Source organism: Mobula hypostoma, chromosome 6, assembly GCF_963921235.1.
Source record: "Mobula hypostoma chromosome 6, sMobHyp1.1, whole genome shotgun sequence".
Lineage (NCBI taxonomy): Eukaryota > Metazoa > Chordata > Chondrichthyes > Myliobatiformes > Myliobatidae > Mobula > Mobula hypostoma.
The window spans coordinates 147,281,586-147,294,966 of record NC_086102.1 but is presented as its reverse complement, the minus strand read 5'-3'; the positions used below and the strand labels follow the sequence as shown (position 1 = coordinate 147,294,966).

At 45.2% G+C, this 13,381-nt stretch overlaps 1 protein-coding gene across 1 annotated transcript; it reads right to left on the bottom strand.

Moving 5' to 3' along the window:
* Window positions 1-2,553: 2,553 nt before the first annotated feature.
* On the bottom strand, window positions 2,554-9,482 carry LOC134347677 (uncharacterized protein C2orf66-like). The gene is made up of 3 exons (XM_063050065.1): window positions 9,462-9,482; window positions 5,688-5,827; window positions 2,554-3,074 (listed from the first exon to the last, which is right to left on the bottom strand). Exons 2-3 carry the CDS (start codon window positions 5,808-5,810, stop codon window positions 2,889-2,891), a joined length of 309 nt encoding a protein of 102 aa, XP_062906135.1. The 5' UTR covers window positions 5,811-5,827; window positions 9,462-9,482; the 3' UTR covers window positions 2,554-2,888.
* Between the last annotated feature and the right edge of the window lie 3,899 nt (window positions 9,483-13,381).

The following is a 13,381-nucleotide window of genomic DNA, read 5'->3' as shown; positions in this document are numbered from 1 at the left end:
GTGATGTTTATAACTTAAATTGGTTTTCTCCCGGTCACAATTTTGACAAGAGGGCTTCAATCCAAATGTTATTGGTGTTTCTCTATCTGCAGATGATACACAACCCGCTGAATGTTTCTGGCAAATCTTGTTTTTTTTTGGGAAGCGTAGCGCAGCCGAGATCCTTCAGCAGAGAGTCTGCGTGCTTGGCGACAATCCTTCTTTACCCCTTTATGATTAAATCCAGATTTCCTTCCATAGATATCAGCACTTTTTCCGTCCAGTCTCTCTTTCTGAACACTCTTGAATCTCCATCTTCAGTACTTAGCATCATTTCTACGCCCTGCCAATAGGTCCCCTCTATTATAACTGGCTAAAGTCTTTGATAACTGTCATAGGTTTTCCAACTATTGTTTGTGTTAGATAATAGATTGTAAGATAAGCAAATATTCAAAGTATTATATCTTCCCTCTTGCGCTCAGTGAGGAAATGTGTTGTGTGGCAATTAAACTTAATGAGAACGGTTTTCGCTTAATTGGTGTTTTGCTTAATCCGTGTTTCCCATTTAGTGTAAACTCAGTTGATTTTGCTTTACAAGTAAAATCTTCAGTGTGTCAATCTGTCATGCATTCTTGTCATATAAAACAATCCTATTTTTTCCAACCACAAGGAGGGAAAAATCGGATTGGTTTATTCTACAAAATAGCGTTTAGACAAACCTGATAAACAGTATTGCAAGTGTCCATCTGCTAAATAAAAACCCCTTAAAAGCCCTTTGAATTTGGATCATTTTATTTCATTGTGTGGTTTTATTTAAGCGGTAAGGGAAAAAAAACACCTAAGGTTGTTGTGATAGGTTTGAATGAAGAAGACTAGAGGTCTCATACGGAACATTAACCCCGCCATGATTAGTTTAACCGGAATCATTGCTGGATACTCTGGTCATCGGGGTTCCTTTGGTCACCTGTCGTCAGAAAAGGCGCAATGGCAACTCGAATCTTTGCTCCTGTCTTGGGAAACACACCTACGGCGCCACCAGCTCCGCATTCTTCAACCCAAAATGCAGGCTGCTTGATACTTAATTGTACATGATGTTAAAGTGTCATTTCAAATTAAGCTAATCATTTCGGACTTTACAATGAAAACTGAATTACAGTTGTGAATCCTGTTTCATCCACTTTGTCCAATGCTGCTGCAACTGAAGACTGGATTTGATCTTTCTATTCCAAAGTAATCCCTTGGAAAATCAGTTCGCATATTCCTTTTATCGATCCTTATATCACTAGTTATGAAATCTACAGATTGTGATGTATGACCCATAGTTCCTGAATTTCGATCTAATGGTAACGGTCACGGTATCTTACTTCCACCATTAATAGTGTATTCACCTTTAGCGAAAACAGAACTATCAAAAGAAGTACAGTAATTGGTTTATTTCTGTCACATGTACCGAGGTTCGTGAAAATCTTTGTCTCGGACCACATTGCCTTTGTTAGTTCTTCTGAATGCTCACCCTCCCTCCGTCGCCGCTGTTTGACGCGCCGAGCATTTCCAGTCTATATCTTTTTCTCTCTTTCTTTCCACAGTTGTGTCCATAGTTATTTAGTGCATCTTCCGATGCTCTCACAGCCGCACGCAGCCGCAATCAATCACAGCGAAAGAGCAGACGGCCTGCAAGTGTCGGCAACGTTGCCAAGCGAGGCTGTTCAGTGTTTGATGAAGCTCATCCATCGACAATGCATTGAAATCGTTCGGCAACATTGTCGGACGGTGACGTGGGATAAAGTTGTACTGTATGTCGGAGGGGTCGAGTCTATCCGATCACGAGTCACAGCCACCACGGACACCCATGACTGGAAGTCACCATACCGCTGATGCTAGAAATCGGAAATAAAAATAGGAAGTGCTGGAAACACGCCGTAAATCAGGCAGCATCTATGGAAAGAAATTGAACTTTTTTCGGCGTATAGCCCATCAACAGGCCAATGGCCCTTCATCTAATTAAGAGCCGGCACCCTGAACCGCTAACTTCTTCTCTTCCCCGGACGCTGCCTGGCCTGCTGGGTATTTCTAGCTCTTCCGGGAAGGCGAGTGAATTCGCACTTACCACCAAACCAGGAAAAGCTTAGTATGTCAATTAACCGTATGTGGAAACAGATATTTTCATAATCCGTGGGTTCACCCTTGCCACTTTGAAAAGGTTACAATTTTTTTTTCCAGTTGACTTTGTCGGACAAAGGAGGCTATATTACCTTATCCAACCCCAGCCCCCAAATTCCGACTATGAATTCTTTCTTTCGGCATTATCTTGTAAAGTTGCTGAGGTTCACTCCTTCATTCAGGGGGCCTTTGATATTTTATTGTATCTGTAAGTATTCTGCTTTCAGCCTTAACTTTACCTCACTGTATGGACCGGCATTGTTGCGTGTGATCTCACCACTAAATTCTCCACCAACATTTTTCATATTATTTTCAAGATAAAAATAGTCTGTTATGATGCAGGTAAGGGAAGCAAACGTAAGAAAGACAATCACCTTCATATAATTTTACACATTCATTTATTTTACCCTGGGTTATTTAACTATTGTTGAATAATTCCAGACACGTCCTTCATTGCGGTGAAACGTCAAACTGAAACGATGCAAAGTTTGCATCGCCGAAGACAGAAAGAGAATTGAAAAGTATCAGATGAGGACAAAGACCATCTAAACGTAAAGTAAGCAGCATCCCTTGATAAGTTAAAGCCCAGTCCGTATTACATGAAATGCGGCGATTCGATTTTTAAAAATCAATACAAATAAAAGACAATGCAAACAAGAGAATGTGAACTTAAAAATTAAAAAGATGTTGACTTTATTGATCCAGGCTACTGCTGAGATCATCAGCGGCGGCATTCCATCTTGTTGCAGTCATCCTTTCAAGAAAGCGGAAAAGGAATCTTTCTGTCCTTCGTAGTCTGCAAAGGCGGAGGAGATATGGTTCGCGTAAGGAGAGGCTGCCACATTTGGTCTCCTGTTGTCCATTCGGAATGATTTGGAGAACTTTTCAACATCAACCCCTCGGCCAGAAAAATAAGCTTGAAGCGTTCGGAAAAACTGGGGGGGAAAGAGAACCAAAGTTCCTCATTAAGACTATGATCATGTTCATTGACTATTAAGTGTTGCCTACCAAATCTGTTGGGATTCTTTGAGGAAATAACAGGCAGGATAGACGAAGGAAAGTCGGAGGATGTTGTGTACTTGAATTTTCAGAAAGCCTTTCACAAAGTGCCGGACATGACACTGCTTAGCGAGAGACCACGGCAGATACCTACATGGATAGAAGATCGGCTGTCTGGCAAGAGGCAAACAGTGTGAATGAAGGGGATCTTTTCAGGTTGGCTTCCAACGACTAGTGGTGTTCCGCAGGGTTTGGGGTTGGGACCGCTTCTTTACACTTACGTGTCAATGATTTGGATGACGGAAATGATGGCTCCGTGACAACGACTGCGGACGATACGGAGATAGGTGGAAAGGATGGTAGTTTTGAGGAAGCAGGGAGTCTGTAGACGGACTTAGATAGATTGGGAAAATAGGCAAGGATGTGGCAGATAGATAGGATATAGTGTAGGGACATATATGGTCATGCACTTTGGTAGAAGAAATAAAGGCGTAGACTATTTTCTAAACGGGGAGAAAATATAACAATCAGAGTAAAAGCGATTTGGGAGACTTTGTGAAGGATTTCCTAAAGGTTATCTTGTAAATTGAGTCAGTGGTAAGGAAGGCAAATGCAATGTTAGCATTCACTTCAACTAGCATGTAAGAGTAAGATACTAGCTCTTCCTTCAGTTAGTCCTGACGAAGGGTCTCGGCCCGAAACGTCGACTGTACCTCTTCCTAGAGATGCTGCTTGGCCTGCTGCGTTCACCAGCAACTTTTATGTGTGTTGCTTGATTAACATACGAGGAGCGTTTTGTAGCTCTGGTCCTGTACTCGCTGGAATTTACAAGACTTAGAAGAATGGGGGAGGGGGGATTTCTTTGAAACATCGAATATTGAAAATCCTATATAGAGTGGAGGTGGGGAGGATGTTTCCTATAGTACGTGAGTCTAGGACTAGAAAGCACAGCCTGAAAATAGAGAGTGGAGGAATTCTTTGGCCAGAGGGTAGTGAATCTGTAGATTTCATTGCCACACACTGCTGTGGAGGCCAAGTCAATGAGTATATTTAAAGCAGAGGTTGATAGGGTTCTTGATTAGTCAAGGCATGGAAGGTTACGGAGAGAAGACAGGAGACAGGGCTTGGAATGGATAATAAATTTGCCATGATGGAATGGCGGAGCAGATTCGCTGGGCCGAATGGGTTAATTCTGCTCCCATATATTATGATATTATGGTCTATGTCGCACTATTCACTGTCTGATTGATGTTTATGAGGAAATAATGATCGATAGGTTCATTAAATTGGGACAAATTAGACATATCAGAGTGCAAACGTTTGCCATCAAAAGATGACGTGGAATGAAACGGAATACCTTCAGCCACTTCCTGTGTGAAATACTCTTGCAAAGTTTTAGTGTTATTATGAGCTGATGAAATTCTGTCACGTTACAATTAGCTGATGGCAATTGGAAAGGGTCAAAAGGGGGTTCACGAGAATCTTCCCGGGAATGAAAGGGTTAACGCGTGAGGGGCATTTGATGATTCTGGGCCTGCCCTTGCTGGGGTTTAAAAGTATGAGGTGTGGGGAGGGGGCGAGCTCATTGAAACCTATCGAATATTAAAAGGCCTAGATAGATTGGACGTGGGGAGGATGTTTCCTAGAGTAGAGGAATCTAGGACCAGAAGGCACAGCCTCGGAACAGAAGGACGTCCCTTTAGAACAGAGATGAGGAGAAATGTCTTTGGCCAGAGGGCGGTGAATCTGTGAAATTCATTGCCACAGAAGGCTGTGGAGGCCAAGTCGTTGGGTATATTTGGAGCGGAGGAATGGGTTTGAGAGGGATACTAAATCAGCCAGGATCGGATGGCGAACAGACTCGATGGGTCAAATGGCAGAATGCTGCCTCTGGGTCTTATGGTCTTTCCACCGGGGGCATGAGATCAGCAGCCAACACACTCACTCAAAAGGCTGCTTGCTCGCCCTAGCTACTGTACGTGTTCAGCAAATTTATAACAAATCTACCACTGACTGCCTCACTTCGACGCTCCTAAAATAAACAAGTCACAAATTTAAAACTGTCCCGTCCCGTCATTGTAGCGACAGCAGCTGCTCTACCTGGGCTGGAGAAATAAATTATACTCATAGCACCGAGGATTCATTCACTACATCAACGCAGCTTTTACCATCTGGAGCAAGTGAGACGTTTAATGTCCCTCACTTTATGGGAGACGCTTCATCAGGTGACAGAGTTTCAACATCTTCCTAACTGAAAACTTTCTTGCAGCCACTAAACTGAACGAGAGCGTGTGACAGTGAACGAGAATAAAACATTGCACCCGTTTTAATCCCTTTGAAGAAACATAGATATCCCTAAATAAATCGGCAAACTGATGAAAAATAATTAAATAGCCCTGAAGATAATTTTACGGAGTAATTTCCCCGGCCTATTTGCGAATATACATCAAATGTCAAAATAAAACACTTTTCTATACAGTACTACGTCCAGAGATACCTGTGTTCGGTTACTTAGTACCGACAGAACCAACGTAGTCCTAAATTCTTACCAACTCTCTATTTCTTGGGTTTTCCAAAGATTTCCAAGCATCCTTAGATTCCAGAGGGATTGTGTGGACCGAAGTCACGAGGAAGAGAGTTAGACAGAAAGTAAAAACCTGCGTTTTCAGCATGACTGCGCATCAGAGTGCTGGAAAGAAAATCAGAAGGATTATTTCTTACAAAACGTCAAGACAAATTTGATGACTAGGAGGTTACAATCTTTTGATACTCACAGACTGACTTAGCCTCAAAAATAAACGAGTAAGCGGCACTTACTGCTGTACAGCTTGAAAATGCCTTCGTATGGCAGCCAATTCTGTTTTATAGCTGTGATGGTTTGTGTGGGTGTCAATGACGTTAGCAGTGTGTGCCAGAGTATTGATATTTGAATAGATTGATAGGAAACGCTGAGGAACAAACCATTCCAACTTTCACTCACAACTGAAATGTTAATCTCGGCAAAAGAAAACATGGCCCCTATCTTTATGAATTCGGGTGAGAGGTTCCCGAATCTGAAATCTAATAGAGACACAGGAAACTTAAGATGCTGGAGTTCAGAGTATCAGTCTGCTGAGGGAAATCAGCGGGTGGAGCAGAATATGTAGGGGTGGGCGAGAAGCGGGGAGGATTTGTTGAAACCCTGCCACAGTCTTCCGAATGGAAATGTCGATATTCCTCCCCTGATCCACCCCCTCCCTATCCCACACTGATGCTATTCAACCCGTGTAGTTGATCCAGCGGATCGTTTGTTGCTCCAGAATTTTAATATCTGTTTATTAGTAATTAATTCCAAATCTTGCCGAATATAACCTACAGTCTACGCTGGAGTACCTCGACCCTGAAAAATAAACTTTCTTAATTCTAATTCACAAAGTCGTGGGGCAAGTCTAATCTAAGTCTAGGACTCCTACTTTCAACCGATTTGTGTTCACTGGACTAATGTAACAATTACCAATGCTGAACAGTTCTTTATACCGACTTATTGAAGGACAGCGCGCAGGTATTGGCGATCGGTTCCATATGAAGATGAAGATCCTATAATACCGTGTTTAAAAGGGCGTCAATTATGTACCAGTCAACATTTCAAAAATATATTGAACTGTTTTTAACCATAACATATAATTACGCGGAGCGCTGATGCCCCCAACTTCGCTCTCTAAATGCAAGTTCTTTCCTCCTGGTGATCTCAGCATTAGAATTTATGGTAACACACGTAAAAGTTGCTGGTGAACGCAGCAGGCCAGGCAGCATCTCTAGGAAGAGGTACAGTCGACGTTTCGGGACGCGACCCTTCGTTAGGACTAACTATTAGATTAATTAGAATTTATAACTATGTTTCACTATCTTTAAATCTCAAGCGAATCGTGACAATATGGGCCATACGGACGTACTAGTGAGTTGGGATTGCACAACTTTGTGGGCCGAAGGGCCTGTATTGTGCTGTATGTTTTTTATGTTTCTATGTTTCTAAATTCAGGGTCTTCATGGGAGGAACTCAACCTCCACACTTTAGTATGTTCCACAATTACTCAGTGGAAACTGACCACGCAATGGCTTCCAAGCAGAATGTGACCAGATGCGAATAGGGTTCGTGGTCCACGTTCCTGACCTGTATTGTCTACAATTTGACACATGCCGAGAATAGATTCCCTAAGACTTTCCTAAAACACGGCGATGAGAGAGGATTATCCATTTTCACCACCCGTATCTGTACTTGCAAGAAAGCCGGAGGAACATCAGACTCCAGATGAAAGGTCTCGATGCAAAACTTTTGACTATTTCCCTCCACTGATAAAAAGCTGGGGGCAATCAGTAGGTCAGGGCAATATCTATGGAAATGAATAAATAGTCGACGTTTCGGGTCGAGAACCTTAATTAGGACCTGCTGAGTTTCTCCAGCATTATGCGTGTCTTGCTCTGGATTTCCATAATTCAACCACCGAACGCATCTCCCCCCCCCCCCCACACACACACACATTCACTTTCTCTCTCTCCCACCCTCCCTCTCACTCTCTCACTCTCTCCGGTTTCTGCAGAGATCGCTCACTTGTCCATTCGTCCCTCCCTACTAATCTGTCTCCGGACACAGGCCCCTGGAAGTGACAGAAATGCTACACATGCTCATTCACTTCCCCCTTCTCTTCATTCAGGGCCCCAAACAGTCTTTCTAGGTGAGGCAACTCTTCTCCTGCGAATCTATTGCGGTCGTTTACTGTATCCGGTGCTCCCGGTGTGGTGCTCTTCTGCGTTGGTGAGATCTGTCGTAAACTGGGGGAACCGCTTTGTCGAACACCGGAATTTCCCGGTTCGCCAACTATTTTAATTTCTATCCCCAATCAACATGTCGGTCCATAGCCTAATCCTCTGCCACGATGAGGCCACTCTCATATTCCGCCTGGGTAGCCTCCAACCTGATGACATGAACATCGATTTTTCCTTCCGGTGTTTTTTTTTCTTTTTTTTCCCTTCCCCTTCCCTCTCCCTCTTCTTCTATTCCCCACTTCGGCCTCTTACTTCTTCTCACTCGATTATCATCTCCGTCTGGTGCCCCACCTTCTCGCCTTTCTCCGGTGGTCCACTCTCGTCTCCTATCAGATTCCTTCTTCTCCCGCCCACCCTCCCTGCTTCAACTATCATTTTCTAGCTCGTCCTCCTTCCCCTCCCCCACCGTCTTATTCCGGCGTCTTCCCCCTTTACTCTTGATTAAGGGTCTTGGCCCGAAGCGTCGACTGTTTATTTATTTCCATAAATACTGCCTGGCCTGCTGAGTTCCTCCAGCATTGTGTGTGTTGCTCTGGATTTCCAGCATCTGCAAACCCTCTGGTGTTTATGGTTTGTTGCCCTCCACAAACTCTACCTGACCCGCTGAGACGCTTCAGTAGTTTGTTAAATTGCTTCAGATTCCAAACCTGCAGTCTCCTCCATCTCAAGTCTTGGTTGATTTTACCTGAAATTACTGTTCAGGATGGAAATTTTCAAGATTTCAGCCGGAGATCATTGTTATAGACACTTTCTGTATGTGTGCACCAAGTATAAACACAGAATCAGGCTCGAGAGAAAATTTATCCCGACTGCACTTGACCAGATCAACCTTTGTGACATTTGTGACTGGCTTCGAGCCGCAGCCACAATCCCGAGTCACGTGTGGGCATTTCTCAATACTGTTGGTAACTTGGGCGAAGAAGAACAACTCCGCAAATCTTCTTATTTTCAGGCAACACACATAAAAGTTGCTGGTGAACGCAGCAGGCCAGGCAGCATCTCTAGGAAGAGGTGCAGTCGACGTTTCAGGCCGAGGCCCTTCGTCAGGACTACTGCGTTCACCAGCAACTTTTATGTGTGTTGCTTGAATTTCCAGCATCTGCAGAATTCCTGTTGTTTGTTTCTTATTTTCAGGATGACTGTGCTAAAATTAAACATTGGGGCACTTTGCGTAGGCACAGAGAGGATATATTTTTCAATTAGAATTTCCCACGTACTGTGATGAAAAACTGATTAACGGATTACGACCTTCTTCAGAATATATCGTGGGCATGAGGTATCGAAATAACACTATTGTTTGATGACTTCATCTGCAATAATAGACTTGCGCACTGGGCTGTGGTATTGAAGAAGTTTAAGGGAACGTAAAGACTTAAAGAACTAAAGACTCCCGGGATGCGGAACAGTATAGACCTTCCAGCTAATTAGTGTTTCATTGTGGTGGTATTTAACTCCCTTCCTCTCGTTTCAATCTTGTCAAGGCTTGACTAAGAAAAACAACGGCGACATTCCCTGCTTACCGTCGAGAAAGAAGCTGCTTGCATTTGACTGGTCTTCCCCTCGCTAGCAGCTGTCGGAGGAAAGTGCAGGAATTCCGCATTCGATTGATCGGCAAGGCTCGCGGCTTTGGCTCGTTTTGGGGACCACTGCGGTTCGTGTCGCAAGTGTTTCTGGATTCTGGTTACTCTCTATGCTGTTTCTGACCGGTTTGATCGGTGCGGACTGGGGCGCTTCAGCGAAGTCAGCAACAGCCAGCTAGGGATGCGGCGCTGAAGTGAAGTAAGCCGAATACTGGTGCACTCTCAGTTGGATATTCTACGTGTTGTTCGCTCGCTTTTCCCGCTTGCGCAATTTATTCTCTTTTTTCGCGTGTTAGGAGTTTGTCTCCTTTGACTGTGTTCCATGGTGTTTCTCCGCTTTTGGTTGCCTACGGGAGGACGAATCTGAGTTGAATTCTGTATACATACTTTGACAATAAATGTACTTTGAATCTTCGAAGACTGCCGTTTAGACTGACGTTAAGGAGCAGAATTTATTCAAAATTCAGTTATTACTGCCCAACCGCAGTATCAGCGTTAGTTTTAGTTTGAAAGTTCTAGTTAACAGTCCGGTTGGCTAAATTTTAATTGTTTTTTTACTCTTTATTTCTGCACAGTTCCCATTAAAAGTCAGTGAATTATTGATCCGCTTCAGTGTCTCTCGGCAGTTAAGCCTTAACCTCACACTCTCGTAAGCAAGTCTCGACAAAAAAAACACGGATCCAGCAAAGAGAGAATATCTGACCTTGGCCCCGGCATTCTTTGGCCAGATAGGAGACGTTAGTCCGTTGCAGCTGCGTTGGAAAAAGTGACAACTCCACAATTTCCATCAGCACAGGTGCACCTCAAGACTAACCCTGATCTACTCGTTTACACTTACGACTGTGAGGCTAAGCACTGCCCCAATGCCATATTCAAGTTTGCTGATGCACCACCGTCGTAGGCCGAATCAAAGGTGGTGATGAATCAGCATATAGGAGAGAGATTAAAAATCTGGCCGAGGAATGCCATAACAGCAACTTCTTAATATTAGCAAGACCAAAGAGCTGATTATTCTCTTCAAGAGGCGAAAACCGTAGGTCCATGAGCCAGTCCTCGTCGGAGGATCGGAGGTGGAGAGGGCCAGCAACTTTAAATTCCCAGGTGTTACTATTTCGGAGGATGCTTCCTGACCCAGCATGTAAGAGCCATTAAGAAGAAAGTGCAGCAGTTTCTCTACTTCCTTGGGAGTCTGCCGAGATTCGGCATGACATCAACAATTTTGTCAAACTAACTGCAGTGGAGAATATATTGACTGGCTGCATCGCAGCCTGGTATAGACACAACAATGCCCTCGAATGGAAAATCCTACTAAGACTAGTGCCTATGGCCCAGTTCACCACGGGTAAAGCCCTCCCAATCTTTGAGCACATCTACATGAAAAGTGGCACTGGAAAGCAGCATCCATCATCAGGGACCACCACCACCCAGAACGTGCTTTTTTCTCGCTGCTGCATTGGGAAGAAGGTAGAGGAGCCTCACGATTCGTATCACCAGGTTCAGAAACAGTTAGTACCTCATCCATCAGGCTCTTGAACCAAGGAGCATAACTCCACTTGCCCAATCATTAAAATGTTCCCACAACCAAAGTACTCATTTTCAATGGCACATCATCTCATGTTCTCAATATTTATTGCTTATTTGTTAATATTATTTCTTCTTTTTGTAATTGCACACTGGTTGACTGCCCTGTAGTGCGGCTTTTCATTGATTATTGGTTATTGGATTTATTGAGTAAAATGAATCACGGGATTTTATATGGTGACATATAAGTAATTTGATGATAAAAATTACTTTGAATTTTTGACTCCAGCAATACACAGATACTGGCAGAACGACAGGCCCAGTTCAGACCAAAGTTCATGGAAGAGAAAGAAAAATTTGTAGAGGCTGGGCTGGCCCACTTTTTTTTTAGAGCAAAACTACAAAAGTTTATATACACAAAATACAGATATTAAGTATTTACAAGACAGTGAATAAATTGAAATTAAGAGATGATTACTACTGTCTAAAACAGTCAATTCACTGTGAGGCCCACAACTCCCGGAAATCCCCCACTGTGACATGTTCCCTCTCCAAGGACAGCCGGGCACGAACATATCATCGGAAGAGGGGCGGGCAGTCGGCCCCGGCAGAGCCGACTAGACCCGTGAATGGCGAACTTGGCCAGGCCCAGGGACAAACCCACCAGCAGATCCTCCTCGTGACCCACCCCCTTCCGTACAGGTATATAAGGAGCGCGGGGCTGAAGTACAGAGGGGCTGCAACCTCTCACACTCCATATACGCGTAGTACATTGACTCCTCCCGGTCACAGAATGGCCAGGTGGACGGGGTGTCAGTGAGCCTGTTGCACGGTACTGCCCTGTGCAACACCTTCCACCCGAGGTTCCTGATGTACAGGAAGAGATTTCCACTGGGGCCTCCCCTGCCGGGTGGTAAAATAGACTGCTAAGGCGTTTCTGGTCGGCAGACGAAGGCAAGGAAGTGAAGGCTGTGCAGCAGCAGCCCGTACACCGAACGCTTTGGAGCGTCACGGAAGGGCACGGTGGACATTCCCGCGACATGGCTCAGGTTTACGGACCCTCTTCCGCGTGGTATCCTGAGGCCTGGTTCCGACGAGCAATTCTGGCCGATCCACTTCCCCTAGCCCCCTTGACGCCCACCGCGATAGGATGGGGACCAATCGGCTGATGCTTGCCGTGGGCCCTGCTGCAGGCTGTGTCCCCGGCGGAGAAGGTGCATCGCCAGCGCATGCCATCTCGGATGGTGCTCGCTATACAGAGATATCTGCAAGGTCCTAGGCGGAGAGCATGCAGACGAATGAGTGGCCGCCCCCTGCAATCGGAAGACAGGTCGGCAGCAGGGACCCAATGACTCCTATTGCCCCGTAAGTCCACCAGCCTCTTCGGGGTCCTGGAGACAAAGCAGTGGGCGGGACTAATGTAATCAGCCGCAACAAAATATATTGGTGGCAACTAGGTGCTTTAGTACTAATGCCCTACCCCGGTATGAGATTGCATGAAGATCACTCCAGTAGAGATTTTTGTCTCCTGGTCCCGCCAGTGTGCCGGCCAGGCTTCCTCAGTCGAGCACAAGTAGAGGGGGTGCGCGGTGCTCCACGCAAAGAGTCTTAACACCACCGATAGGGAGACCACCTACCACTGACCCACCAAGAGGCCCGCGCCCAGGTCTCAGTGTGACAGCTACTTTCAGAGTGCCAAGCCCAGTCGCGGTTGGAAGAACAAGTGCCAGCCCTCGCAGCGACGTTTCGGCAATTCACTGCTGAGAGTTGAAATCATGTGGCAGCGATGGCGGCTCTCAAGGCCGTGGTGCAGCCGCTCACTACCGCCAGCCCAGAATCGCAAGCATTACTGCTCTCGCTGTCACAATTCGGTAACTTTTAGCCGGATCCCCCTCTTCAAAAGCCTCCTCAATCTCGGGCGCTAATGCCCTGTCTCCCATAACCGCGTCCGGACTAGAACAGAGTAGAGGTATTCCTCCAACAGGCAGATCCTCTAGTGACGTCGGTGGCTGTAGTAATTTTATTGTCCAGAGTGAAATGACTTTCCAAGGCCAGCCTGGTCAGTTGGTGATGCGCGTAAACTGGCGCACATGGTAAATCTCTTAGGCAAGGAGTTCCCACCCTTTTTTTTTAATGCCATGGACCAATACAATTAAACGAAGGGTCCGCGGACCCCAAATTGGGAAATCCTGCCTTAGACTGACCCCCACTCAGCCTGTTCAGCGCTCTACGGGAACAACGTTCCTCCGTAACCCAGTCGTTTTGACATTTTATCAAGTTCATGAGTTCTCGATCTTCCACTATGGGGTTAAGAGGCTGTCCACTGATACTGCACCCGC

Excerpts from the sequence above, each read along its gene's own strand:
- LOC134347677 (XM_063050065.1), bottom strand. The coding sequence starts at position 5,810 with ATGCTGAAAACGCAGGTTTTTACTTTCTGTCTAACTCTCTTCCTCGTG. Across the intron at positions 3,075-5,687 it reads ACCCAAGAAATAGAGAGTTG|TTTTTCCGAACGCTTCAAGC; the intron begins GTAAGAATTTAG and ends TTTCCCCCCCAG.